The sequence below is a fragment of the Heptranchias perlo genome, chromosome 32 (assembly GCF_035084215.1).
Source record: "Heptranchias perlo isolate sHepPer1 chromosome 32, sHepPer1.hap1, whole genome shotgun sequence".
NCBI classification, from domain to species: Eukaryota; Metazoa; Chordata; class Chondrichthyes; order Hexanchiformes; family Hexanchidae; genus Heptranchias; species Heptranchias perlo.
Window position 1 is genome coordinate 12,269,308 of NC_090356.1, and position 27,727 is coordinate 12,297,034.

The window sequence follows — 27,727 nt, forward strand, 5'->3', positions numbered from 1 at the left end:
GAGGAATGTCACCCGAGTTTGACGTTCATACACTAATATCATGAACAGTAATTTCTAGGCTTTATATAGAGATGGACATTTCGGGACCTAAAATATTATTGCTTTTCAGACAAAAAAAACTATAACAAAGCCAGTATCTTCTCTCACCAATTTCCCTGCGATTATAACCTCCTCTCCTAGTATTTTAGGACGGAACTGCAGCCGTTTTCGTATTAGACCGTTCTGATTCTTCACACAACTTCAAACCTAAATCTAATGCTAGTTTCACATATTGCCTTGCATCCACTGAAAGAGTCTGTGCAGGCCTCTACAAAGTTTCTTTCCTACTTTTGGCAACAGGAAGCACTGCAAATTAAAATCTCTTAGATTGGAGGGGGGGGGAGGGAATGAGGAGAATTTTTTTTACACAGCCAGTTGTTATGATTTGGAGCGCACTACCTGAAAGGGTGGGGGAAGCAGATTCAATAGTAACTTTCAAAAGGGAATCGGATATATACTTGAAAAGGAGAAACTTGTAGGGCTATGGGGCCAATTGGATAGCACTTTCAAAGAGCCGGCACAGTCACAATGGGCCGAATGGCCTCCTTCCGTGCAGTATGATTGTATGATTTGTCCGTGAAATTATCGCCAGATGCAGGGTTTTGAAGTACTGTATTTAAAATAAGTGCTTAAAAACCGTTCATCGGATGAGCAATCCTTTTGTATGTGGAAAGAGACTTCTTTGTCTATCACCAGCAGAACGTACTGCACCTTCAATATTTTAATGTATTTTCATTTGTCACGCATGACCCAGTTTCTATCATTCTTGGAGGCTAGTCGTGTACTGAGAACTATTGGGCATTATCTAATCAAGGATCAGATGCCTAGATTTGGAGGAGGCAGTAAAATTAACATCACAATTATCATTGAGAAATAAAGTTTTGGTTCTTTCTCTTATTTCCCATTAGTGGGAACTGTTGAAAGGAATAAATGACTATAATTAAATTTGCAACTTCCATTTCTAGGCTGGAAGTGCACAATTAGGATCAGATAATGAGAGCAATTCTCCGAATATGATGCACTTTCAAGTTACTTGAAGCATTAGACAGGATTAGCAATAACTTTCGAAATGACTTTATGCTGCCATTAGTTTACATTAGATTTTGGGATCACTCAGTGCTAATGTCCTCTTATAGTAGTAAAGTTTCTGCATGAAAGCAGCGAACGTTTCAGCACAGAAACAGGACATTTGCCCCATCAAGTCTACACCAATGTTATTCTTTACTTAAGTCACCTACTCTATTTCCAGTCTCCCGTTCCTTCCCTATACCTTTTAATGTTCCTCATTTTTCAAGCAACTAACTAACTCTCTTGTAAAATAATTATGGACTCTGCTTCAGCAACCATTTGTGTAGAGAATCTCACATTCTAGCCACCGTCTGTGTAAAGAATCCCCCTTTAATTCTTTGATTATCTTTAATTTTTCTCTTGTTTTCAACATACATAAAGGGCAAAAGAGTAACTAGGGAGAGAGTAGGGCCTCTTAAGGATCAACAAGGTCATCTATGTGCGGAACCACAAGAGATGGGTGAGATCCTAAATGAATATTTCACATCGGTATTTACGGTTGAGAAAGGCATGGATGTTAGGGAACTTGGGGAAATAAATATTGATGTCTTGAGGAGTGTACATATAACAGAGAGGGAGGTGCTAGACGTCTTAACGCGCATCAAGGTAGATAAATCTCTGGGACCTGATGAAATGTATCCCAGGACGTTATGGGAGGTTAGGGAGGAAATTGCGGGTCCCCTAGCAGAGATATTTGAATCATCCACCGCTACAGGTGAGGTGCCTGAAGATTGGAGGGTAGCAAATGTTGTGCCTTTGTTTAAGAAGGGCGGCAGGGAAAAGCCTGGGAACTACAGACCGGTGAGCCTGACATCTGTAGTGGGTAAGTTGTTAGAGGGTATTCTGAGGGACAGGATCTACAGGCATTTGGAGAGGCAGGGACTGATTAGGAACAGTCAGCATGGTTTTGTGAGAGGAAAATCATGTCTCACGAATTTGATTGAGTTTTTTGAAGGGGTAACCAAGAAGATAGATGAGGGCTGTGCAGTAGACGTGGTCTACATGGACTTTAGCAAAGCCTTTGACAAGGTACCGCATGGTAGGTTGTTACATAAGGTTAAATCTCACGGGATCCAAGGTGAGGTAGCCAATTGGATACAAAATTGGATTGACGACAGAAGACAGAGGGTGGTTGTAGAGGGTTGTTTTTCAAACTGGAGGCCTGTGACCAGCGGTGTGCCTCAGGGATCGGTGCTGGGTCCGCTGTTATTTGTTATTTATATTAATGATTTGGATGAGAATTTAGGAGGCATGGTTAGTAAGTTTGCAGATGACACCAAGATTGGTGGCATCGTGGACAGTGAAGAAGGTTATCTAGGATTGCAACGAGATCTTGATAAATTGGGCCAGTGGGCCGATGAATGGCAGATGGAGTTTAATTTAGATAAATGTGAGGTGATGCATTTTGGTAGATTGAATCGGGCCAGGACCTACTCCGTTAATGGTAGGGCGCTGGGGAGAGTTATAGAACAAAAGAGATCTAGGAGTACAGGTTCATAGCTCCTTGAAAGTGGAGTCACAGGTGGATAGGGTGGTGAAGAAGGCATTCAGCATGCTTGGTTTCATTGGTCAGAACATTGAATACAGGAGTTGGGATGTCTTGTTGAAGTTGTACAAGACATTAGTAAGGCCACACTTGGAATACTGTGTACAGTTCTGGTCACCCTATTATAGAAAGGATATTATTAAACTAGAAAGAGTGCAGAAAAGATTTACTAGGATGCTACCGGGACTTGATGGTTTGACTTATAGGGAGAGGTTGGATAGACTGAGACTTTTTTCCCTGGAGAGTAGGAGGTTTAGGGGTGATCTTATAGAAGTCTATAAAATAATGAGGGGCATAGATAAGGTAGATAGTCAAAATCTTTTCCCAAAGGTAGGGGAGTCTATAATGAGGGGGCATAGATTTAAGGTGAGAGGGGAGAGATACAAAAGGGTCCAGAGGGGCAATTTTTTCACTCAAAGGGTGGTGAGTGTCTGGAACGAGCTGCCAGAGGCAGTAGTAGAGGCGGGTACAATTTTGTCTTTTAAAAAGCATTTGGACAGTTACATGGGTAAGATGGGTATAGAGGGATATGGGCCAAGTGCAGGCAATTGGGACTAGCTTAGTGGTATAAACTGGGCGACATGGACATGTTGGGCCGAAGGGCCTGTTTCCATGTTGTAAACTTCTATGATTCTATGATTCTATATATAAAATATTTTAATAAATTTATAATAATAAGCATTAAAATACTGCTTAATATATTTTAAGAACTCCCAAATTAGTTATCCTCTACTTTTTATTTATTTTAAGATTGAATGTCTCCCTTCAGTCCTCAATGAAAAACCATATTACAAAAATATGTAGAGACGAGGGAGGGCATTTGGCCTATCTGGCTCATCCTTCCATATCTCCAGAGTCTCAGTTGTACAGAGCCTTGGTCAGACCCCATCTGGAATACTATGTTCAGTTTTGTGCATTGAACCTCATGAAAGATATACTGGTTTTTGAAAGAGTACAGTGCAGATTCACCAAAATTATACCAGGGCTTAAAGGGTTAGATTATGAGGACAGTTTGCATATAAGTTGGCTTGTATTCCCTTGAGTTTAGAAGGTTGAGGGGTGATCTAATCGATATAGTTAAAATGATCAAAGGATTCGCAAGGATAGATACAGAGAAATTATTGCCTCTGGTGGGGGAATCCAGAACAAGAGGGCATAATCTTAAAATTAGGGCTAGGCTATTTAGGAGTGAAATGAGGAAGTGCCTTTTCACACAAAGGGTAGTGAAAATCTGGAACTCATTTCTCCAAAAGGCTGTGGATGCTGGGTTAATTGAAAATTTCAAGACTGACACCAAAGATTTTTGTTTGGTAAGGATATCAAGGGATATGGAACAAAGGCAGGTAAATGGAGTTGAGGTACAGATCTAGTTGAATGACAGAATAGGCTTGAGGGGCTGAATGGCCTACTTCTACTTACGTTTCTATGTTTTTTTCTATTAATCTGCCTCCACTAAATGATTCCAAGTACTGATTACCCTTTGCACGAAGAAGTACTTCCTGATATCAATCTGAACCTACTTGTTAACAGTTTACATTACGTCCCCTTATCCTACAGTTGTGGTTCAATTTAAAATAGAGCTTCAAATTTACTTTTTCTACACCGCTTGCAGAGATCCCTCTTGCTTGCCTCCTTCCAAGGATGAAGAGTCCAAGGTTTTCTATCCTTTCCTCATTATGCAGTTCTATGGCACCAGCGTTCAGCCTCGTATGTTAATCAAAAACAAAAAATAACTGGAAAAGCATAGGATCTCAGCCAGCCTCTGAAAGAGAAACTTAGGCTAAAGTTTTGAGTGTGACCCTTCATCAGAAAGGATCCAATGTGAAACGTTTATCTATCTTCCTTTTTCAGATGCTGACTAACTTGCTGTGTATTTGCAGTATTTTCTGTTTTTATTCCAAATTTCCAGTATTGTTTATTTTTATATTTCCAATTTCCAGTTTTTTCCTTGTACCTAAGCTACATTGCACATTTTTTATTGTACTAAGATAAGCATTTATAGCTTTTTAAAAGAATAATTTGAAAGCTGACAACATAAGTTTGTATTGCGATAAATTAGTGATGAGAAATTAATGTTATGTGTTACTAACTGAAATGATTGAAATACTTAATAAATTACATCACCAAACTCATTCATGTATATACAACAGATTCCTGTTAAGTATACAACTAAATTGCCACAACATTGTATATGCTTATCATGCCAGTGCATTTGAAGATTAGATGTAAAGGAGGCTGTAGTGTACAATATTTTCCCTTTCTTGCTCATATGTGCCAACTATTTCCAGTTAGTATTGATTCATTCAAATGCAAATTAGATAGATTTATTTCAGAAAATAACATTTTGGGATGCAGTATATGAATAATTTGAGACATGACGTGTGGTAAGTGTAGCATGCTTGGGAGGAACAGGTGACATTGGACCCATGGTTCCCAAAGCTAGCCACCAGTTTTCCCTGTATTGTGTCTGGGTCTGCTTATGACTAACTGATGGAGATTAATTGCTATGATTAGTCAGCAACTCCATTATCATTGTACCGTGTGACTACCAGGATGGTAGAAGGCAAACTGGATGGTCTTTTTGGTCTAGGAATCCCTATGTTCCAGTATCCCAAAGATAAAGATATAACAGAATAGATACCACCAAACAACATGCATTCCCCAAATTATCAAAGTAGTAACACTCTTCTAATAGTAGCATCTTACAATGAAATTTCTTGATTATTAAATTCTTACTGTTAATTTTACCTACTATTGTAAGTAGTATCAATTAATGAAGACCAGAGGGAAAATCTGGATAAGAAAAATATTACTTACTCGTCGTTTAAAATGTTGATGCTCAGGAGTGGATTTGAGTAGTCCAGATGTTACCTCTATTAAGTTCAAAACTATTAAGATCAAAAAAACTGTTATCATTGGTTTTCTTTCAAAACACAGCATGTTTTACAAGACCTGTGTTAATAAACACTGTTACAGAAACTTGATTAGCCTGGTTGCTATAGATCTGCACTTTGCTGATAAAAGCAAGATCTGTGTAATTTTCTGCAAACAAAAAGGAAGTCAAAGCCATCTACTGACGTGATCTAACCGTTGCAACTCTTATCAGTACACCTACATTCAAGTGTAATTCCAACGTGTCTTTTTTATATATTGGACTTTAATAGCTACTATGATTGTAATTTTATCTAACACATATGCAGTTATTGAAAAATAACAGTGAAATTCCTATTCTGGTCAATTGGGATTCCCATAAAATAACGATAGAGATTTGCTCCAACATTTTTTCAGAGAAAACCCCAAAAGGAAGCATCTTGCAATATGATTGTTAAGAAAAGCTGATTCACTTTTACGGTTTTGTGTTGTTTAGTCTTGCATTGTGTGTTGAGAGAAATCTCTGAATTCTTGCATGTAACAGGTGTGGTGACCTGAGAATGACAAAGTGCAAATGTTCATTTTTTGGGGGTAAAATAGTGACACTAGGCTGGAGTTTGTACATTTATTAAAAGTAAAGAATTCACAGCCACAAAAAAGACCTGGTACAGATCCCGGAAGGCTCAGTGGGTAAATCCACTGTGCTTAGGGTTGTATCAGCTGTCAGTTTAAGGGCGCCAGCTTCCCAATGCATGAAGATTAGTCGGGATGTCATGTCTATTCATACTCGAGGATTGATTCAGTGATCCCTGCAAAAATTGTACATCTTCTTTGAAATGTTTTATGAATATAAATGGGATTGCATTATAGGCAATCCCATTTATATTCATGGGACTAGCATATTATGATGAACACCATATGACCTTTTATATAGAGGCATATTTACAGGTTTAAGAAAATGTCTTGTCAATCAACAATTGATTCACTTGTCTTCCTGGCTACACATTGCCCTCAGAGTGCTATTAGCACATTATCATTCTGGCGAGCTTTGCACCAATTGTTAATATGTAGAATACTTACACCATTACACGAAAATTGGTCCCTGCATGTGATGTGGGTGTAATTTAGATGATAGGAAACGAGGAGTAGTGAGTAGTTTGGGGGAGTAGTGAAGAGGTAGGGAGTAAGTAGTTAGGGGTGTAGGGAGGTAACATTTGAAGCGACTATTTGGACAGTTGGAGTAATGAGTAGATTGGGTAGCTGGGCTGGCAGTGGGGAACGGGAGGGGAAAGACATGGGCACTCAGGACAGGAGTGGTGTGAGATGGCAGAGGAGAGTGCGGAGTTGGGAAAGCATGGGTGCTCAGGGAGGGGGCGGTGATAGATGGCAGAAGTGAGAAAGGAACAATGAAGAGGGAAAGGTACTAGTGATTGAAGTCACTTGGGGGTGAGAGCGATGGGAGGCAGTAAGAGGGAGTGGGAAGCACCAAGTGGAAGAAAGGCATGGGGGGAGGGGGTGTATGGGACGGGTATAAAGGCTGCAAGTCTTCATTGATTCCCTTTCTTCCTCAGAAGTTTCAAAAAGGGCTAAAATAGAAGTAATTAGTGCTTCAAGAGCAAATAATAAAAATGAATACAAAGAAATATATAAAGAATATATCAAAGCTACAAAAAGCATTGGTAGAATGGCCAAGAGGGGATTTGAAAGAAAAGTGGCAACAATCATAAAAGGCAGTCTTTCTAGGGATACATTAGTAGTAGGAGGATAGTCAATGTTGAGGGAAAGATTGCCAAGAGATGAAGGAAGCAAGTTTGTAGTTGAATGTGAGGAAATGGTCGCGATCTAAATAAGTACTTTGCCTTTGTTTTCACAGAGGATATGTAGAGGTCAGCTTTGAACCTTTAGTGGAGGTTTTTATTTAGAGAAAGGTACTAAAGAACTTACTCAAGACGACACCTTGGGAATTCAGATCACATCCCAGATGCATTCCTCTCTTGTAACACAAACTCTGAAATGTATCTTCAGTGGCAGTCTGACTCTCACCTAACTTTTTATACAGCAACCAGTTTTATTTTTCCTATGAAGAATAACACGTTCATTCATTTTATTATGTAGGAAGAAAAGGTAGAACGACGTAGCATAATAAGAATTATATATATACAATATATATCATAAATCATGCATGATAATTATATTTATGAAGATGTCTTATAAAAGCTTTAGTAGTACATGCAGACTGGTCAGAAAGGAAAAGCCCATGGGATACAGGAAAATGTGATGAATTGGATCCAAAATTGGCTCAGTAACAGGAAACAAAGGGTAATAGTCGATGGATGTCTTTGCGAATGGAAATCCGTTTCCAGTGGTGTGCCACAGGGCTCAGTGTTGGGTCGATTGCTGTTTGTGGTATATATTAATGATTTGGACTTGAATGTAGGGGAAATGATTGGCAAATTTGCAGATGACACAAAAATTGGCTGTGTAGTTGATAGTGAAGAGGATAGCTGTAGACTCCAAGAAGATATCAATGGGTTGGTGGAGTGGGCGGAAAAGTGACAAATGGAGTTCAACCCGGAGAAGTGTGAGGTAATGCACTTTGGGAGGGCAAACAGTAAAAGGGAATACGCAGTAAACAGGAATATATTGAGAGGGGTAGAGGAAGCGAGAGACCTTGGAGTGCACGTGCACACGTCCCTGAAGGTGGCAGTACAGGTAGATAGGGTAGTGATGAAGGCATATGGAATGCTCTCCGTTATTAGCCGAGGTATAGAATACAAAAGCACGGATGTAATGATGGAACCGTATAAAACGCTGGTAAGGCCACAACTGGAGTATTGTGTACAATTCTGGTTACCACATTACAGGAAGGACATAATTGCTCTGGAGAGAGTGCAGAGAAGATTTAGAAGAATGTTGCCAGGGCTTGAAAATTGCAGCTACAAGGAGAGATTGGATAGGCTGGGGTTGTTTTCCTTGGAGCAGAGGAGGCTGAGGGGAGACTTGATTGAGGTGTACAGAATTATGAGGGGCCCATATAGATCAGACAGGGAGTACCTGTTTCCCCTAGCGGAGAGTTCAAGAACTAGAGGACATAGATTTAAGCTGATTGTCTAAAGGATTAGAGGGAACAGGAGGAAAAACTTTTTTACCCAGAGGATGGTGGGTGTATGGAATTCATTGCCCGAATTGGTGGTAGAGGCAGGGACCCTCAACTCTTTTAAAAAGTACCTGGACCTGCACCTAAAGTGCTGTAAGCTGCAGGGCTACGGACCGGGTGCTGGAAAGTGGGATTAGAATGGACACCTGGTTGTTCTTCGAGCTGGCGCGGACACGATGGGCCGAATGGCCCCCTTCTGTGCTGTATCTTTTCTATGGTTCTATGCCTATAGATTTTCTAGAGACGTACATATTATTAAAAATATATTATTTTCCGTATCCTATTAAGTTTGTGATTAGGTTTCCAGCAAGTGAGCAATGAGCTGCAGCAAATCTCACTCTTTCCGATGTAAAAATGCGCTTGTCTATTGTGGGACACCGTCCGGCGGTGTTGGCGGGAAGCAAGAAAAGGCTCGAGCGCTTTTCGCAGGTTCGGCGGCGGCGGCGGACAGCTGGAGACACGGCCATGGCGGCTGAGGAGGAGCAGTCCGCTTATACACAGGTAGCCGGCTAACTTCGGTACAGTTCACCAACTAATTATCATGAAATCATCCACCACATTGATGGTGGCGCCGGTCTTTTTTTTTTAAGCCTTCACTCCCGACCCTAGTCTGGGGAATAACACACACTCTGGTGCCGGTATAATCATCGGATCTACGTAACACGGATTATAAACCCCTAAGACAAGTAGCAGGCCTCTTTCTCTTCCTCCCCCCCCCCCCCCCCCACACACACACACACACTCTCCTCCCCCCCCCCCCCATCACCTCTCCATCTCATTCCCTATTAACACAGTGAAACAGGATGAGAGAGTACGAGGTTTTCCTGTGGTATAAGGTGCCATTGACTGCATGAAAGCTCCCTATAACCAGCCTGGAATATTTATCAATCGGAAGGGATTCTGCTCCCTCAACGTACAATCGGTTTGTGACCACAGGCAGCACATGGTGCAAGTCTGTGCCTGCTATCCTGACAGCAGTCATGACTCATCCTGTGCCAGTCCTCTCAACTTTATTCCAACCAGGATGCCAAGTTGCATGCCAGCTGTTGGGCGACAAGGGTTATCCCCATGACTCGAGTTAGGAACCTGTGCACAGATGCAGAGCACACCTACGACAAGAGCCATGCTGCCATAAGGAACATCGCTGAGCAAACAATCAGCATGCTCGAGAAATGTTTCTGCTGTCTGGACCATTCTGGATGAGCTTTGCAGTATACCCCTGAGCAAGTATGTGGATTTGTGGTCGTCTGCTGCTGCATGTTCCACAACCTTGCCATCATGAGGGACCAGCTCTTATCACCACCTGTGAACCAAGGGGAGGGGTTGGAGGAATGACCACCAGAGCTGCTATCTGCCCAAGCTCTCTGAGATAAGCTCATTGATAAGTCAGCCTTCCCATTTCCCATTCACCAACAGTCACACAATCTTTACCTCTCTTACAACCATTATCAGATTGCCTTCCTTTGCTCTACATTTATTGGTCTTTCCCTCACTTCACTGCAAAGACAAATACCAACACCAAATCCAAATGCAAAAACAAACAAATCATATCATCATTTCCAAAAAAAATGACTCTTCACCCTTGTATGCCCCTAGTACCTGTCCTGCCTGTTCCTTTTCCTATCCTAGTGCTCCTATGAGATGTTTCTTCAGTGGCTACAGCTTGGGAGGTAGAAGACTAGTGAGCTTCCATTGAGGACACTAGATGGCCTTGGAGGATGACCTCGAGCAGCTATGGGCCTAAAGGGCCTGGCTGCATACTGCAGCATCTCGGTGTGGGCTGCAGCAATCTGGGATGACTGGCTGACTGGCACCAGCAAAGCAGTGGTGGCGTGGCTGGCAGGGGAGCAGGCATGCTGACATCCTGAGAGGACAGCAAGTGCATCTCCCATGGAGCCAAAGCCACTCTCCTCGGTCAGCGCCCCAGCATTCCTGGGACTCTACTGGAATGCTGAAGTTATGTGAGGTCTTGGCAGCCCCTTTCATCAGTGGCCTCCAAAGTAGAGATGGCAGCCGTTTGAGCTTTCATGGCAGAAGTTTGTGCTGCGATGAAAGCTGTAAGAAAGCTCCATCATGGTGGGTTACATTGCATTGCTGATGGAACTGACAACTCCGTCCATGTTGGACTGAATGGTCTCCATGCTGTGCGCAAAGCCTTACGCCAAGCTGGAGCTGGACTCCTCCGTGCTCCGCGACATTGTGCGCGAGCTCAGTGCACCAAGCATTTCCTGGTGAATGTCCATGAGCCTTCTTGGGTAGCCTGGCCCATCGAAGTCAGCATCTGAGTCAACTGCAGCAAAACTAGTATGCGACTTTGTCCTCCATCGAGCTGGCACTTGTGGCGTCCTATCCCCATGCCCTAGCTCCTGCGCACTTGTGCCCAGTGTGTCACCATGTGCAGATCCCTCCCCCACCCGTGCATGTTTTCACGCACGTTTCAATTTCTAGGCCATGAATATGTTTAATTTATCGTGTTTCTTTGCTTTGTTTTTCTGATAAGTTTGTAACCGAAGTGCCAGACTTGAAAATGTTTAAGAGAAGATGACATCTTATTTTAAAAGAATTTTGCTCCTACAGAGGCTTCGTGCTGCCGTTCACTACACTGTTGGGTGTCTTTGTCAGGAGACTGGGGAAGATAAACAGATCGAATTCAGTAAGCAAACTATTGCAGCCATAGCAGAAACAACCTTCAGACAATGTGGTATGTAACTTACCTTTAAAATGCTAATGAAAAAGTTTGTACTTTTAACAAATATGTGCTGGAGGAAATGCTGTCCCTGTCTGCTTTTACTTCTCTCTCTTTTTATCCTTCCTTATGTTGCATGTCATTTTTCAGCTCTCGAGCCAGCTGCTAAAGAAGTGTGAGAGAGCATCTTGGGGTTACTTATCCATCATTGTCTTGTTATTACCCAATCTTCGCTAGTTGTTTTGCTCTGACTTTATCAGATTGTAAACCTGCTGTGGGAGAACCTGATTATAAAAGTAGAGAATTTGATTATAGTGCAGATGAACATATCCACTCCAGGTGGAAATCCTGTGTTTTTTTAAACATTTTTTCTTTTTCTTTTATAAGGGGGTGGGTGGGGTGTGTGTGTTTTTATTTAAAACAAATCAAAAACCAAATAATAAGAGTCAAATAGTAATTTCATTGTATTGATCCAGGATGCACTCTGGCCCCTGCGGTGCCCACCGGTCGCGGAAAGAAATCCTGTGCAGAGGGATGAGAGACATGAGGGGAAGGAAATTAACTGTGGGTGTCTCCTATAGGCCATCAGGTCAGGAGGAGGATTGGACTAAGAGCTTAATAGCTAAATAAGGGACGTGTGTATAGGAGCAGATGCAGTGGTTATGGGTGACTTCAATTTACCAGGGATAGATTGGGAAATCTATAAAGGATGCAGTCAGAATGAAAACATGCTCTGGAAACACCATATTGGATTGATTTGTGGAGCAATTGGTCAAGGAAGTCGCATGAGCAGCGGTCATGTTCTGATGTCTGAAGATGATAGCGCAGGTCAGAGTCGGAGAACACCTTGGCAAAGGTGACAGTGTGGCGGAGTTCAAGGTTAGACCTATGATGGAAAAGAAAATGAGTACAGTAGAGACATTCAACTTTAGAAAGGCACTGCTTGAGGGGAAAAGCATGGAAGAAAAGTGGATCATGTGTAGAAATACTATAGAGTATAGAGCAGATATCACTGGGGCAGAAGGCGAACAGAGGGAAAAGATATTGAAAGGCAACAATGGAATTAATGTAGGGAATAGGCAAAAAGGTATAAAGCCTTGAGTGTTAATTATGAGCAAGGACACTTTTTTTTCCGGAAAAATTGGTGAGATTACATTATGTAATAAACATCCCAGAATTCCATGCAATAAAAATGAAATTTAGACTTATGCAGTCACTGTAAACTAGTGATCCTGACAAAGAGAAATTCATTTGACGGTTTTTCTGAAATTCTTTGTCTTTTTTTTAACGTGAATTTCACTTACAAAATGCTGTGGTTTGAATACTGTATAGACAGTGTAAACAGTAATCTAGACAAATGTCAACTTTGCTCCAGTTATTGTGGCTAGAAAGGTTAAGCAAACATCCTTTTTCTCTACTGTTTGAAAGGCCTTTTCCTGTTGTTCACTGAAAAGGTGGGTTGAAACTTCACAGTTTCTGTCTGGTGCACTATAGTTAATTTCAGGTTCAAAACATGGGAAATGGGCAATATCATTCATTCTCAATTTTCTCCTCTCCACACCCCCTTCCTCTCTAATCGAAAACAAAATTAAGAACTGCTAAGATGACATCCAGTCCCTTCAAAAGAAAACGCTCCTGAGGATTTGAATTACTCAAAGGCTACAAGCTTCTGTTTGGAAGACAATCACTTTGTTATTTAGGGTTCGTTTCATTCATTTACATGAGATGATATTGCCTAAATCAGCTGACTCAGATGGCATATTTCCATTTTAAAAAGAAGTCTCCTTTAGTTATGAAAAATGATCACTGGGGCTTTGATTCAATCAACTGAGCAACACATGATTTGTACAGAAGAGTAGGTGCAATGTCAGTTTTTGAACAGAAAAGTAGGTTACTCTGGTGATAAATTGTTCTCTGCAAAATGTTCCAAACAAGACAAAGTTTGTGGTTAAATTTGTTAAGCTTAATGATCATTTAGCAACAGCTGCACAGCAACTATTTTTGATGGTATCAGGTAATTTCTAATATTCAAATGTTTTCACAGTTTGAAATTGCAGTTAGTTTCATTTGTTTGAAATATATTATCATGAGTGTAGAATTGCATTTCAAACCTTTTATGCAACTTTAGTGACCAGTAGTACTTGCCGTCTGATTTAGAGAGAACATTTATTGACAAACTTTATATTCATTTTTTTTCTAATAAAAGAAGTAATCATATAACAGTGACAAGGGGCTCGATTTTCGGACGTCCGAGAGGGCGGGTTCGTGGCGGGAGGGCTCCGAAAATCGCGGATTCCTGGGGCGGGTCCGGAGCCCGGCTCCAACCCGCCCACTTCCGGGTTCCCCAGTGACGCGCTTAGATGCGCGCGCAGCCCCCGCGTGCGGGACTCCCGCCGGTAATTAAAGCCGGTGGGATCCCACTTAAACCAATTAATTAGATAGTTCAGGTCGTTTGCAGACCTGATTTGTAGGATATTTTAGGAAGGGTGGGATTTTCAATTCAACTGAGCGTGTTTCCCTACTGGGGGAAACATTTCCAGTTGAAATGGATGTGGTAGCTGTAAAGGTCCGTTTGACGGGTGGGGGGTGGGGGGAGACCCTCACTCGTTGCAGGAGGCCACTCTGTCACTTTGGACAAAGTTTGGCCTCCACCACTCTCCTCCTAACACTAAAATTCACAAACTTGCAACCTCAACCCCGGTGTGGAGACACGTTTACCTACCTTGTGGACCCTCTCAAACGTACATCTTCCGGATGGGGGCTGCCATAGCTGCAGTCATGACCTCCTCGGAAGACGAACAGCATCACCAGCCTCGCCGGCCATGCCGTCCACCTCTGACACGTGGAGCTCCACAACACAGTGCTGTGACACATCCACCTGCACAGCAGGAGGGAGGGCAACCGCGGAGAGAGATGCGTCGCAGAAGGCACTACCCTCGCCACAGGGTCCACAGACCGAGGCTCAGCTTCCTGGACCTCTCTGAGCAGCAGTGCACACGGAGGCTCAGAGTCACTCGACATGTAGTTGTGGACATCTGCAGCCTCCTTCATGCCGAGCTGCTCCCGGCTGGCCCGAGCACCATCTTCTTACCTGTCACTGTTAAAGTCACCACTGCCCTCAACAACTTCTCCGCATCCTTTCAGGGTGCTACCGGGGGCATCGCCGACATCTCTGTCATCTGCACAAAAGAGCCCTGCAAATATACCTTCACCCACTCTGCAGTGACACAATGGGTGGCATCGTGTGTGGGTCTTCATGGTGATCCTCAGGAAAGGGTATTATTGCACAAACCAGACAAGATTTGCAAAGACGTGGCAGTAGTGGTGACAATATAATATGTAATGTGAGTTGATCAGAAATCAAATATAAGTAACAACCATGACAAACCCTCAAACACCCTTGTGCATCCCCTTCATGCTCACAGCACGTTTGCCTTATGCTTCCTACTACACATATGTGATGCATGCCCTGTGGCTGAGGCACAGGTAGTGGCAGGTTGGGTGAGGCTGATCGTGAAAGAGATGCACGAGAGGGAGAGTATGAGACGGAGCCATGAGATTGTATGAGGATTGGGTTGAGTGGTAGTGGTGGGATGAGTGCTGGCGAGGTGAGTAAGTGCAGCTAAGATGAGGATGAGCTTTGAGTGGGTGTGAGAACTGATGTGATAGAGTGGTGTTGGCAGTGCAGAAGGAGATGTGGGGTGGGGGTGGTGATGTGACAGACGGAGTGTAAGGGAATGAGTAAGTGTACTCACTTCGTCTGACCTACTTAGGTCATTGAAGCGCCTCCTGCACTGTACGAAGGTGCGTGATATGTTGGTGGTGCTGGTTACCTCCTCAGCCACCTCGAGCCAGGCGTTCATGGTGGCAGAGGCAGGCCACTTCCTCCCGTCCGCTGGGGAGAAGATCTCTGTCCTCCCCCTCCTCTTCACCCCATCCAGTAGGACCTGGAGTGAGGCATCATTAAACCTGGGAGCAGCCTTCCCCCTGGGCTGCTCCATGCTGTAATTTTGGCTCCTTTCTGCAGCATCAGTCAGTGGAGGACTGCCCCTTTAAATAGGGCACGTCCAGCTGACAGCCTGTGATGCTGGTGCGCAGTCCGCCCGTTGCGCGGTTTTCCAGCGCAAACTCCGGAAGCCAGATAAGTGCCTTCAATTAGGCTTGATGTGGAGATGCCGGTGATGGACTGGGGTTGACAATTGTAGACAATTTTACAACACCAAGTTATAGTCCAACAATTTTATTTGAAATTCACAAGCTTTCGGAGGCTTCCTCCTTCCTCAGTTGAATGTTGTGGAAATGAAATCCTCGAACTCTTCGCATTTATAAATCACAGAACAATGCCTGGTGATTACAGAAAGTCTTTCCAACTGCCCGTTGCCACGGCAATCACAGTGTGCAGACAAAGAGGTGTTACCTAAAAGGCCACCGAATATACAAACCACCAAAAAAAAAGAGAGAGAGAGGCAGAAACATAGAAAAGACAGCAAATGACCCGTTATATTAAAAACAGATAACATATGTTCGCTGGTGGGGTTACGTGTAGCGTGACATGAACCCAAGATCCCGGTTGAGGCCGTCCTCATGGGTGCGGAACTTTGCTATCAATTTCTGCTCGACGATTTTGCGTTGTCGTGTGTCTCGAAGGCCGCCTTGGAGTATGCTTACCCGAAGGTCGGTGGCTGAATGTCCTTGACTGCTGAAGTGTTCACCTACTGGGAGGGAACCCTCCTGTCTGGCGATTGTTGTGCGGTGTCCGTTCATCCGTTGTCGCAGCGTCATCGGCTGCCATCGCGTGCGGAGCACCCCGAATTCACTGGGCGCGTTACCCACGTGCCCAGTCGACCCCCCGCTGCCAACCCGTCTCCCTCCTAAAATCGAGCCCAAGGTTTTCATACATTGGTCTAAAAATGCTAATGACAAAACAGTTTGTTTTTCTCGAGAGATGTTATCAAAGGCCTTTTGGGGGGGAAATGATGTAAGGAAACTGATAATTATTTTTGTTACCTAGTCATCTCGTTAGGAACAATGCAGTAATGTTCAATCAGCATTTAAAAAAAAAACGAACAGATCTACCGTGGCATTGCTCACAGCGTGTTGGATGTTTTATTAGAACAGATGTGATGCCAAGTAGTATTGCTAAGGGCACCAACTTATGGACTAATAATCCAGAAAACGTGAGTTCAAATCCCACCATGGTAGTTTGAGTTTAGTTTAAAAAGTCTGGAAATAAAAATCTGGCATCAGTGAAAGTGACCATGAAGCTGTTGGACTGTTGTAAAAACCCAACTGGTTCACTAATGTCCTTTAGGAAAGGAAACCTGCTGTCCTTAACCGGTCTGACCCATATGTGACTCCAGTCCTAGTGATTGACTCTTAATTGCTTTTTGTGGCCTAGCAAACCACTCAGTTGTATCAAATCAGGGCAACTAGGGATGGGCAATAAATGCCGGCCTTGCTAGCATTGCTCACATCCTGAGAATGAAAGGAACATTCGGGGTGGCCCTCGGACTGGTTGCACTACGAAGAGGGCTTGGGGTCTGGCTGTATTAGGGTGGGGTGTCAGAGTCTAACAGCAAGTGGAGCTCCTGGGTCATTCTAAGGTTCCGGGAATGCTGGAGAGGGAGGTTCTAGGAACACTGCATGGAACCTGGGATCGTAGGTAGAGGAATTTTGGGACCTGAGTCACTGGGGAGGAAAGTCTAAGGTTCTGGGAGCATTGGGGGTAGTCCTGGGATCAAGAGGCACTAGGAATGCTGTCTAGGAGTTTGTGAGCATTGAGCAGGTATCCTGGAAGTGGCGGGGGGTGAAATCTGAAGAGTGGGTCCAGCAGGATCAAAGAAGGGGTTTTAGAGCGGGCAGAGAACCGTGGGCAGGAGGTACACAATTTCCTGAGGCTGTCGTGGTTTGATGACTTTTCAGTCTTTAATAAACACAAATTTCCATAAACAAATATAAATGACCTCATATAATGGTCAGAAGTTCATTATGTAATTTCCAAGTTTTGAAATGTAATAAAATATCGTTAATCTTCAAAAATGGTTGAGGGGAACTTTTTAACTGAATATCTGCAACTAAAAGAGATGATTACATGCAGCAATTAGTTTGTGTAGTTCGAATGCTCACAGAAATGGGGATTGTTTTTAGTGCTCCCAGCCACTTGATTTACTGGAGTTGGATAAGCAGAGAACTCAAATGGCAGCAGAAGCATACTGTCATACAGCTACTAGGCAATGATAGAGGAGTACCCTCTGGATGCTTGGGTTTAACAATGAAATAGTTATAGCAAATGTGCCATCTGCTTCAGGAAGCTCTGCAAACAATCTTGAACATAGGAATGGCTCGACCAGTGTTGACGATGGTCCTCAATTTAAATGCCTCTGGCTCCTTTCAGGTGACTTTGGCCAATATGCTGTCCATAGACGCATTAAACAGGTGACTGATGCTTTATTCATCAGGGCTGACACCTTCATCTGCTTTCCTACTGAACATCAGCATGATAGGGCTGCCCAATCTTAACAGGCTGCTGTCTCTACAAAACCACAGATGGCGCTTGGCATCTGTTTGCCATCCAGATCCCAGGCACAATGCTTCCAATTTGTGCTAATCATCTCTGCAGGCATATTTGAAGAATAAGGGAGACTGCAAGGACGGCTGGTTGGAGATCAAAGCTGTCCTTTCTATCCCTGGCTGATGATACTGCCCATGCAGCAGCCACAGGTGGAGGTCAGCACATATATAATGAGCCTCATGCAATCGTCAGGATCATTATTGAGCATACTATTGGCATCTTGAATCAGTGCTTCAGATGCCTTTGCAGATCAGGGGCACTATAAAGTACAGCCTCTGTGGTTCTCCAAGGTTATCATTGACTGCTGCATTGTTATATTAAGAGTCCTAAGCGAGGAGGAGGAGCATCCCAAATCTAGAGTAGAACAGGAGGTGATCAATGGCCATGAAAATTTAGCCCCTGAAATACAACTGTGGCCACAAAAATTGATGTTGTGTTCACCCAAGATGCATTGAGCTAGGTGGCTGAGCTGCCCATTTCAAGGAATCACCCTGCCTATATGTATAGAAAGTGGCTCAAAGCACCTTCTACAACTCTGTCCTATGCATTTCTTCAACTAACATCAATGTCTATCCTTTGTTGTTCTGCTACCTTATTATACAAAAATGGAAACAAACTCTCTGGACAAAGTTCAAATACAATAATACCAATTTATTACCCTAGTTTGTCTTCTGTCTGAGCGATACCAGTGAATTTTCCGACAATGCTTTAATTTAGTGCTGGTATATTGTGTATGTGGTATGCTATGTAACTTCTAACCTATGATGGTTTCTAAGTGATCCCTCCATGGAAGGAGTAAATGTTGACCGGCTGCACCATTTCAGTGATAACTGGTTTATGAGGTTGCCCTGTAACTGATTCAGCCATGTCTACTGATGTTGTGGCTAGCTGACCCTGCTTGCTTTCTGGCACACCTGCTTGCTTTCTGGCACATCTACTGGCATTCGCACGGAGATGCTGGATGGATCAGCTGTCACGTCAACATGAATTTATAATTGTTTCCTAACCTTTTTATTTATCGATGGTGTCCTGAAACTAGTAGTTTTCTTTTTTATAGAGTCTACTTATTCTGTACCTATGTAGTCTCTTTTTAAAAAAAAACACTGTTGCTGTACTGTTATGTGTGCCTGTATTTCTCCTTTGTTTATTTTTCATTCTAGTCCAGTTTGCAGCCAGGATTCTGTTAATACTATTAAGTCTAGATCTCCCTGTAAAATAATGGCTTCCAGTTCCCCAACCTGATTTCCTGCACATTGCAAAAATGCATTTTAACATTTTTTTGTTCTTCCCATATTTTTTTTGTCTAAGGTACCCCCTACCTTTTCTCTTTATAACTAGTCCACTTGATTTTATTCCTCTACTCCATATACTTTCTGCTAAATAATTTTCTGCATGAATATTATCCTCATTTATTTCTCTCTTCGCAGTTAACTGATGCTGGTTGGTTTTGTTTTTCCAGCAGCCCCCTTCTTAGTCACTTCCCTATTTAACGATTTTTTCTTTACATTAGCACCCTTCCATTTCAATTGCAGCCCATCCTTGCGGATTAGCTCCCATGTGTCTGAGAACTGGTTCCAATGCCCAACAAAGTAGAATCCCTCTTCCTGACACCATACCTTTAGCCATACATTGATTTCCCCTCATCTTCCTGTCCTTCACTATTTTAATGCATGGTTGGGGAAGTAATCCTGAGATTACCACCTGTGTGTCTTGCTCCTAAACTTGATTCCTAATCTCCTAAATTCATCCTGCAGCACTTCAGGCTTCTCCTTACCTACATCATTGGCTCCCACATGGACTATGATGACTGGTTGCTTCTCACTCACCTTGCAAAATCTTTTCCAGTCTATGGGATATGTCCCTCACCCTAGTCCCTGGGAGGCAACAAAGTACCCAGGACTGTCCATTTGGATTGTAAAAGATCGTGTCAGCCTCTCTAATTATTGAACCCTCCATCAATACTACACTTCTAGCTGTGTTGCTAACTACATCCCCCCACTCCCCGAGCCATCTCTTATTTGTTGGTGGCATTGATATTTACTTGATGACCCTGCTCAGTCCTCATTCCCCTCCTCCAGGAAGCTAGAGCTTCATTTCTGTTTGAGAGCAAAAGTTGCTCTGGCTGCTCCTGTTCTAACTTTTCCTACTGGCCTTTCCCCACTCCTCAACTAGTTGCCTATCTTCCCTTTTCCACTGCGTACTCTATAACTCTCATCGCTGTGACTATTCCTCAGATTTTCACTCCAAAAATTTCTCTCCTTCCCGAATGCATTGAATTGTCTCCATCCCCTTTTCAGGTTCTAAAATTTTGAGCTCCAACAATGTGAGTTGGTGATAAATCCCACAGATATGTTTGCCCGAGTCAATACCTGGTTCTTGAAAGTCTCACATCTTGCAGGAATCACATATCACTGTCCCTTCTTGTGCTCCCATTTTTAGGTTTAGTTTGTTTATTCTACTTTAAAGTTTATATTATTTACGTATGATATAAACTAGTCTACTTAGCACTTCCTTCCCACTCTCACCAAACTCCAATTTTAGAAGTCTTTACTCTCGCTCTGTTCCCATCTCATTCCGTTATTAGCACATTCTTGGTCATATGCTCTCGGCTCGAGCTCTCTTGTTCTTGTGCCCAATGGTGTTCAGGTTGGCCACCTCAAGTGGGTTGAGGATTTGTGCCAAAGGAGGAACATTTCTTTATTTTATACTCCACTGTTTTAAAAAAGCTAACGTTAAGATGGAGGCTGTGTTCCCTCGTGTAGCTTCAAAATGGATTCCTGGAGACAAATTTGCTACAGAACCAGGCTAGGTTGATCTACAAATTAATCGAAATGCAGACATTTTGTCATGGATGTTATTCAAATTATATTTAAAGTAGCAATAGCGATACAATGCCTGGGTGAGCTGTGAAAATCTGATTGTCATGCCTTTCTATGCACAGGATGCTTCTTTATATCTTTGAACAGCTATTCAAAGCCCTGGTTAGACCACATTTGGAGTATTGTGTAGAGTTCTGGGCACTGCACCTTAGAAAGGATACATTGGCCTTGGAAGGAGTGCAGCGCAGATTCACCAGAATGTTACCAGTGCTCCAAGGGTTAAATTATGAGGAGACTACATAAACTAGGCTTGTATTCCCTGGAATATAGAAGGGTATGGGGTGATTTGTTTGAGGTTTTTAGGATTTTGAAAGGAATTGATATGGTAGATAGAGAGAATCTTTTTCCATTGGTGGGGAAACTAGGACAAGGGGACATAACCTTAAAATCAGAGCCAGGCCATTCAGGAGAGAAGTTAGGAAACACTTTTTCACACAAAGGATGGCAGAAGTGTGGAACACTCCCACAAAAAGCAATAGATGCTAGCTCAATTAATAATTTTAAATCTGAGACTGATACATTTTGCTAGCCAAGGGTATTAAGGAATATGGAGTTAGGATACAGATCAGCCATGATCTCATTGAATGGTGGAACAGGCTCGAGGGGCTGAATGGCCTACTCCTGTTCCTATTTAAAGGCAGCAAATTTCTGGAGTGTATTCAGGACAGTTTTCTGGAACTACGGCCTGGATTTTGCACTGAGCCATGAATGAACGGTGCCTGCCGCTCATTAGATTCAAACTTACCCACAAACTATCCACGGGGTTTTGGGCGCCAACTTCCCATAATGGAGAGCTGAAGAAAGTGCAGCATCCTCTACTGGGCATTTGTGAGCTGTGTGAGTGGGGCAAGGAACTGTGTATCCCCTTAACCAATCAAATTGAAGCATCATGAACAAGCCATGCAGACCCAGGGCCAGGAAGTGTTCGTTAGAATAGTAAATTCAATGTAAAATCAGTCACAGATAGCAAAATAAAGAGAGGGTAAGACATATTGAATTAAAAGACAAAGATAAAAGAGACAGAAAAAGTTTTTTAAAAATTAAAGTTAATTTTTTTAAAAATGTCCAACAACAATTAAATGTTGACAGAATGAGACTCCACACTTGTAAAAGTAATTTTTCAGTCTGAGAGGTTGTTTGGCAGCCATTAAGACTTACCACACCGTTAAAATTTTGGTTACACTTTAAAAAAAAACTGGACATACCTTTTTCTGGTGCAAAAAGTTTGTTTCCAGCTGGGCAGTGCAGCAACTTCGCACCATTGCAGCCATTTGAATGGGGAGCCAGCCGGCGTGCTGTCCTTCTCGTGCAGCTTTCGGAGGAGCAGGGAATCTGGTAGAGCAACTTCCGGATTTCAGTTTTTGACCATGCATGTGCGCTCGCACATGTTGCTCTTCCATTTGCCCTGGAAATAACAGATTCCTGTTAGGATCGCTGTTATTTTCAACTCAAATTCCGGGCCAATATGGTTTCGAACCAATGAGGGAACAGGACATATACTGGATTTAGTGATGAGCAACGAGCCAGAACTAGTTGACAATCTGACGGTAAGGGAACATCTTGTGAACAGTGACCATAACTTGATTGATTTGGCGTCATCTGAGAAGGAGAAGGGAGAATCACAAACCAAAGTTTTAAACTTAAGTAAGGCTGACTTCGAAAGAATGAGACATAAACTCACCACAGTAAACTGGGCTGAATTGTTAACTGGTAAACCTACAGACAAGCAATGGGAGTGTTCAAAGAAGTATTTGGTACCATACAAGGCCAGTACACAACCCTAAAAGGCAAATGCTCCACTTGTGCAGTTAGACAACCATAGTCAACAAATGAGGTAAGATACAGTAGAAAGCTAAAATAAGAGGCTTACACAAATGCAAAGAGAAGTGGAAATCCAGCGGAATGGGAGAACTATAAAAAGCAATGGAAGTGCAAAGAAAGTGTTAAGAGCAGTGAAAAGGGAATACCGAAAAAAAAAATTGCAAGGCTTATCAAGGTTTACAATAAAAGTTTTTAGAAATATATTAAGAGAAAGAGAGTGTCCAAGGGAAATGTGGGCCCATTAAAGACAGATGCAGATGATGGTATAATCGATAATAAGGAAATACTGTGTACAGTTCTGGTCACCCTATTATAGAAAGGATATTATTAAACTAGAAAGAGTGCAGAAAAGATTTACTAGGATGCTACCGGGACTTGATGGTTTGACTTATAGGGAGAGGTTAGACAGACTGGGACTTTTTTCCCTGGAGAGTAGGAGGTTAAGGGGTGATCTTATACAAGTCTATAAAATAATGAGGGGCATAGATAAGGTCGATAGTCAAAATCTTTCCCAAAGGTAGGGGAGTCTATAACGAGGGGGCATAGATTTAAGGTGAGAGGGGAGAGATACAAAAGGGTCCAGAGGGGCAATTTTTTCACTCAAAGGGTGGTGAGTGTCTGGAACGAGCTGCCAGAGGCAGTAGTAGAGGCGGGTACAATTTTGTCTTTTAAAAAGCATTTGGACAGTTACATGGGTAAGATGGGTATAGAGGGATATGGGCCAAGTGCAGGAAATTGGGACGAGCTTAGTGGTATAAACTGGGCGACATGGACATGTTGGGCCGAAGGGCCTGTTTCCATGTTGTAAACTTCTATGATTCTATGATTCTAACTTGATTGATTGACAGCTCTTTATTCAAAAGCCTTTGGTCTGGAATAAATACTGGAGATTTCTCTTAGTTCTTTAGTTCAGTCTAAGCGACAGCTGGCCTTTATCCAATGGGCAAGAACTTTGCATCACCAACATGCAAAACATGGCATTGGGGAGCCTACAAAAGACTACTTCAACCCAAAAATCTTTCAGATTATCGGACTGTGTAAGAAATATGTTTTAATACTAGTGCACTATCTTTAAGAAAGAGCTGACAGGCATGGATTTGAGGGTTATTAGGGTAATTATAGATTCAAATGAACAAAAGCCTAATTGAACATAATTTTTGTTGATCTGTTGCGAACATGGAAATTTTGTGCAAGCATGGCTACTGGTCTAATAGAAATCTTGAATTTATATCGCACCTCATCACCTCATTGAAATGTCTCAGTGCTTCACAAAATGAATTGCTTTTGAAGCACATTGGCTTTTACATAACATTGAGTTACATCAAAACTACAGCACAGAAACAGGCCATTCAGCCCAACTGGTTTTTGCTCCATTCGAGCCTCCTCCCTCCCTAGTTCATCTAACCGTATCAGCATAACCTTCAATTCCTTTCTCCTTCATGTGCAAATCTAGCTTCCCCTTAAATGTATCAATGCTGTTTGCCTCAACTACTCCTTGTGGCAGTGCGTTCCACGTTCTTACCACTCTTTGGGTAAAGAAGTTTCTCCTGAATTCCAATTATTATTTGTTAATAATAATTGGATTTATTAGCGGCTATTTTGTACTTATGACCTCTAGTTTTGGACTCCCCCACAAGTGGAAACATTTTCTCTACGCCTACTCTATCAAACCCATTCATTATCTTAATGTCCTCTATTAGGTCACCCCTCAGCTGTCTGTATTCAAAAGAAAAGAGCCTGCTTAGCCTTTCCTGATAAGTATATCCTCTCAGTTCTGGTATCAACGTTGTGAATCTTTTTTTCACCCTCTCCATTGCCTCTATATCCTTTCTATAGTTATGGAGACCAGAATTGTGCATAGTACTCCCAAGTGTGGTCTAACCAAGGTTCTATACAAATTTAACATAGCTTCTCTGCTTTTCAGTTCATCCCCTCTAGAAATGAACCCCACTGCTTGGTTTGCCTTTTTTATGGCTTTTAACTCGGGTCGCTACTTTTAGTGATTTGTACTCCGAGATCCCACTGCTCCTCTATCCCATTCAGACTCTTATTCAAGCAGTGAGGTGAGAGTGACTGCCCTTGACATCAAGGCAGCATTTGACCGAGTGTGGCACCAAGGAGCCCTCGTAAAATTGAAGTCAATGGGAATCAGGGGGAAAACTCTCCAGTGGCTGGAGTCATACCTAGCACAAAGGAAGATGGTAGTGGTTGTTGGAGGCCAATCATCTCAGCCCCAGGACATTGCTGCAGGAGTTCCTCAGGGCAGTGTTCTCGGCCCAACCATCTTCAGCTGCTTCATCAATGACCTTCCCTCCATCATAAGGTCAGAAATGGGGATGTTCGCTGATGACTGCACAGTTTTCAGTTCCATTCGCAACCTCTCAAATAATGAAGCAGTCCGAGCCCGCATGCAGCAAGACCTGGACAACATCCAGGCTTGGGCTCATAAGTGGCAAGTAACATTCGCGCCAGATAAGTGCCAGGCAATGACCATCTCCAACAAGAGAGAGTCTAACCACCTCCCCTTGACATTCAACGGCATTACCATCGCCGAATCCCCCACCATCAACATCCTGGGGGTCACCATTGACCAGAAACTTAACTGGACCAGCCATATAAATACTGTGGCTACGAGAGCAGGTCAGAGGCTGGGTATTCTGCGGCGAGTGACTCACCTCCTGACTCCCCAAAGCCTTTCCACCATCTACAAGGCACAAGTCAGGAGTGTGATGGAATACTCTCCACTTGCTTGGATGAGTGCAGCTCCAACAACACTCAAGAAGCTCGACACCATCCAAGATAAAGCAGCCCGCTTGATTGGCACCCCATCCACCACCCTAAACATTCACTCCCTTCACCACCGGCGCACTGTGGCTGCAGTGTGTACCATCCGCAGGATGCACTGCAGCAACTCGCCAAGGCTTCTTCGACAGCACCTCCCAAACCCGCGACCTCTACCATCTAGAAGGACAAGAGCAGCAGGGACATGGGAACAACATCACCTGCACGTTCCCCTCCAAGTCACACACCATCCCGACTTGGAAATATATCGCCGTTCCTTCATTGTCGCTGGGTCAAAATCCTGGAACTCCCTTCCAAACAGCACTGTGGGAGGACCATCACCACACGGACTGCAGCGGTTCAAGAAGGCGGCTCACCACCACCTTCTCAAGGGCAATTAGGGATAGGCAATAAATGCTGGCCTCGCCAGCGACGCCCACAACCCGTGAACGAATTTTAAAAAAAAAGTATGTGGCCTCCTTATTCTTTCTACCAAAATGCACCACCTCACACTTATCTCTATTGAAACTCATTTGCCAATTACACACCCATTCTGCAAGTTTATTAATGTCCTCTTGCATTTTGATACATTCCTCCTTTGTATTAATTACACCCCCCAATTTGTTGTCGTCCACAAATTTTGAAATTGTACTTCTGATTCCCAAATCCAAGTGGTACACATTGGTCAAAGATATGGAAAGTAAGATATTAGAAAGTTATTCAGGAGTTTTGCCTCATTTCCTTTTGAGGGGGCATGGAGAAACTTTGTAGAATATTTTGACAGAAGATTAATTAGTTGGGTAGATTGTACATAGTCCGTGGAAGAAAATGGCTTGATGATCTGAATGGTATTTTCTTGTTATATGCTTTAAGTTCTTCCCACTCTCTCTTGCTTCCATAATAATTACTGATACTGGGAGGAACAAACATACTTGAACTGTTAGTTAACCTTCATCCTCACATAACACGGTGTGTTGTAAACGCAGTAGTTTCCAGAAAAATACACACTCTGTGAATTAGATTAACACAATTCATTCACCCTAGAAGTGTGCGACTGTTGTCTGATATCTCTTTGTGATTTGCTTTATAATATGTGTTTTCCGAGCTAAATATTTTTATTCTATTGCCCAAATTTTCAACTCCCATTTCAGTGTAAGACCGAGTTAACTACACGCTATAGGCCCAGTTGTTTAGGTCTAAACCATTGTGTTTGAGATGAGCATTTGTTGATTTGCTGTTGGCTCGGGATGATTGCAAGCTACGCACGTCCAATTAATAGGATGAACAATAGCATGAATGGCTATGCACCTTTGCATGATGCTCTGTAGGGGTGAAGGGGAAATACAACAACATTGCTCCAATGGTGGTGGTTATTCTTGAAGATCTTCATACCTCACTCCAAACTTCAGTGCCTTGTTCAAGATCCAGATCTTTCTTGAAAAAACTGTTGTGCCATCTCTGTGAACTTCTACTAAATGCACTCATGTAAGCTGGAGAAACTGTCTTGATAGTTTCTCATTTATATTTTTATAGTCATTTCAGTTTCAAAGATTAATCACAACTATGTGGATTTTTTGCTCTGGAAACTGTTTACTCAATGGAACAACACCAAATAAAGAAGTAATTCACAAAGTGTAGCATGCAAGCTTACCATCCATAGCATTTCAGGAAGTGATAAAATCTTAATACTCGGTACTGAGATAATGTCAAATTTTTGCTCATAAAAGTGGTTTTAGAATTAATGCGATAAGGAAAATATCTTGACACTTTTCAGAACTTAATCTAATTTCATTATATCTGCAAAACCGAAAATTTATTAAAATCTGTAGTTTTTTTTTGTCTTGCCGATAGGCATACCTTGTACATGGACGTTCTAAAATGTTGCTGGAATAAATTCACTAGTTAAACTATAATGAAGTAATCCCAGATTTATCATTTAACCTCAAGATGGTGGTCTTGCTGTCCATTTTGTTGACTTATCTTTAGAGTTCGGTCCCTTAATTCAGAAATTTATGTTTTTACTCATAGTCGTGAATCTCCTGTTGGTTTGCTTATGGTATGTCAGAGGGTATTCTGCTTTTTAGGGACGGAAGCATTATACCAATCAATGTAAAATGCATTATCTGCTGCTGAGGTGAAGTTGTATCACTGACTGCTGTAAAATATGTAGAATGAATTCATCGAGTTTACTATCCATTTAGGCTTTGTCATCACAAGATAATTATGAATGAGGAAAATTATCTGGCCCATCCATTCAGAAACAACTTGCTCTACACCACCCACCCCCCCCCCCCCCCAAACCACCATT

The 27,727-nt window shown here is 42.6% G+C and overlaps 1 protein-coding gene and 1 long non-coding RNA gene across 2 annotated transcripts in view; one reads left to right on the forward strand and one right to left on the reverse strand.

The window, feature by feature from the left end:
- Positions 1-5,594, reverse strand: part of LOC137301026 (uncharacterized) — a 28,220-nt gene extending 22,626 nt beyond the window's left edge. Inside the window, exon 1 of the long non-coding RNA XR_010958215.1 lies at positions 5,471-5,594. This is a non-coding gene — a long non-coding RNA (uncharacterized lncRNA). The remainder of the gene's footprint in view (positions 1-5,470) is intronic.
- A 3,375-nt stretch (positions 5,595-8,969) lies between these two features.
- cenps (centromere protein S) overlaps positions 8,970-27,727 on the forward strand; it is a 32,062-nt gene continuing 13,304 nt past the window's right edge. Inside the window, exons 1-2 of the mRNA XM_067970376.1 lie at positions 8,970-9,182; positions 11,259-11,382. Of these exons, the coding sequence (XP_067826477.1) occupies positions 9,036-9,182; positions 11,259-11,382 (271 nt within the window). The 5' untranslated portion in view covers positions 8,970-9,035. The remainder of the gene's footprint in view (positions 9,183-11,258; positions 11,383-27,727) is intronic.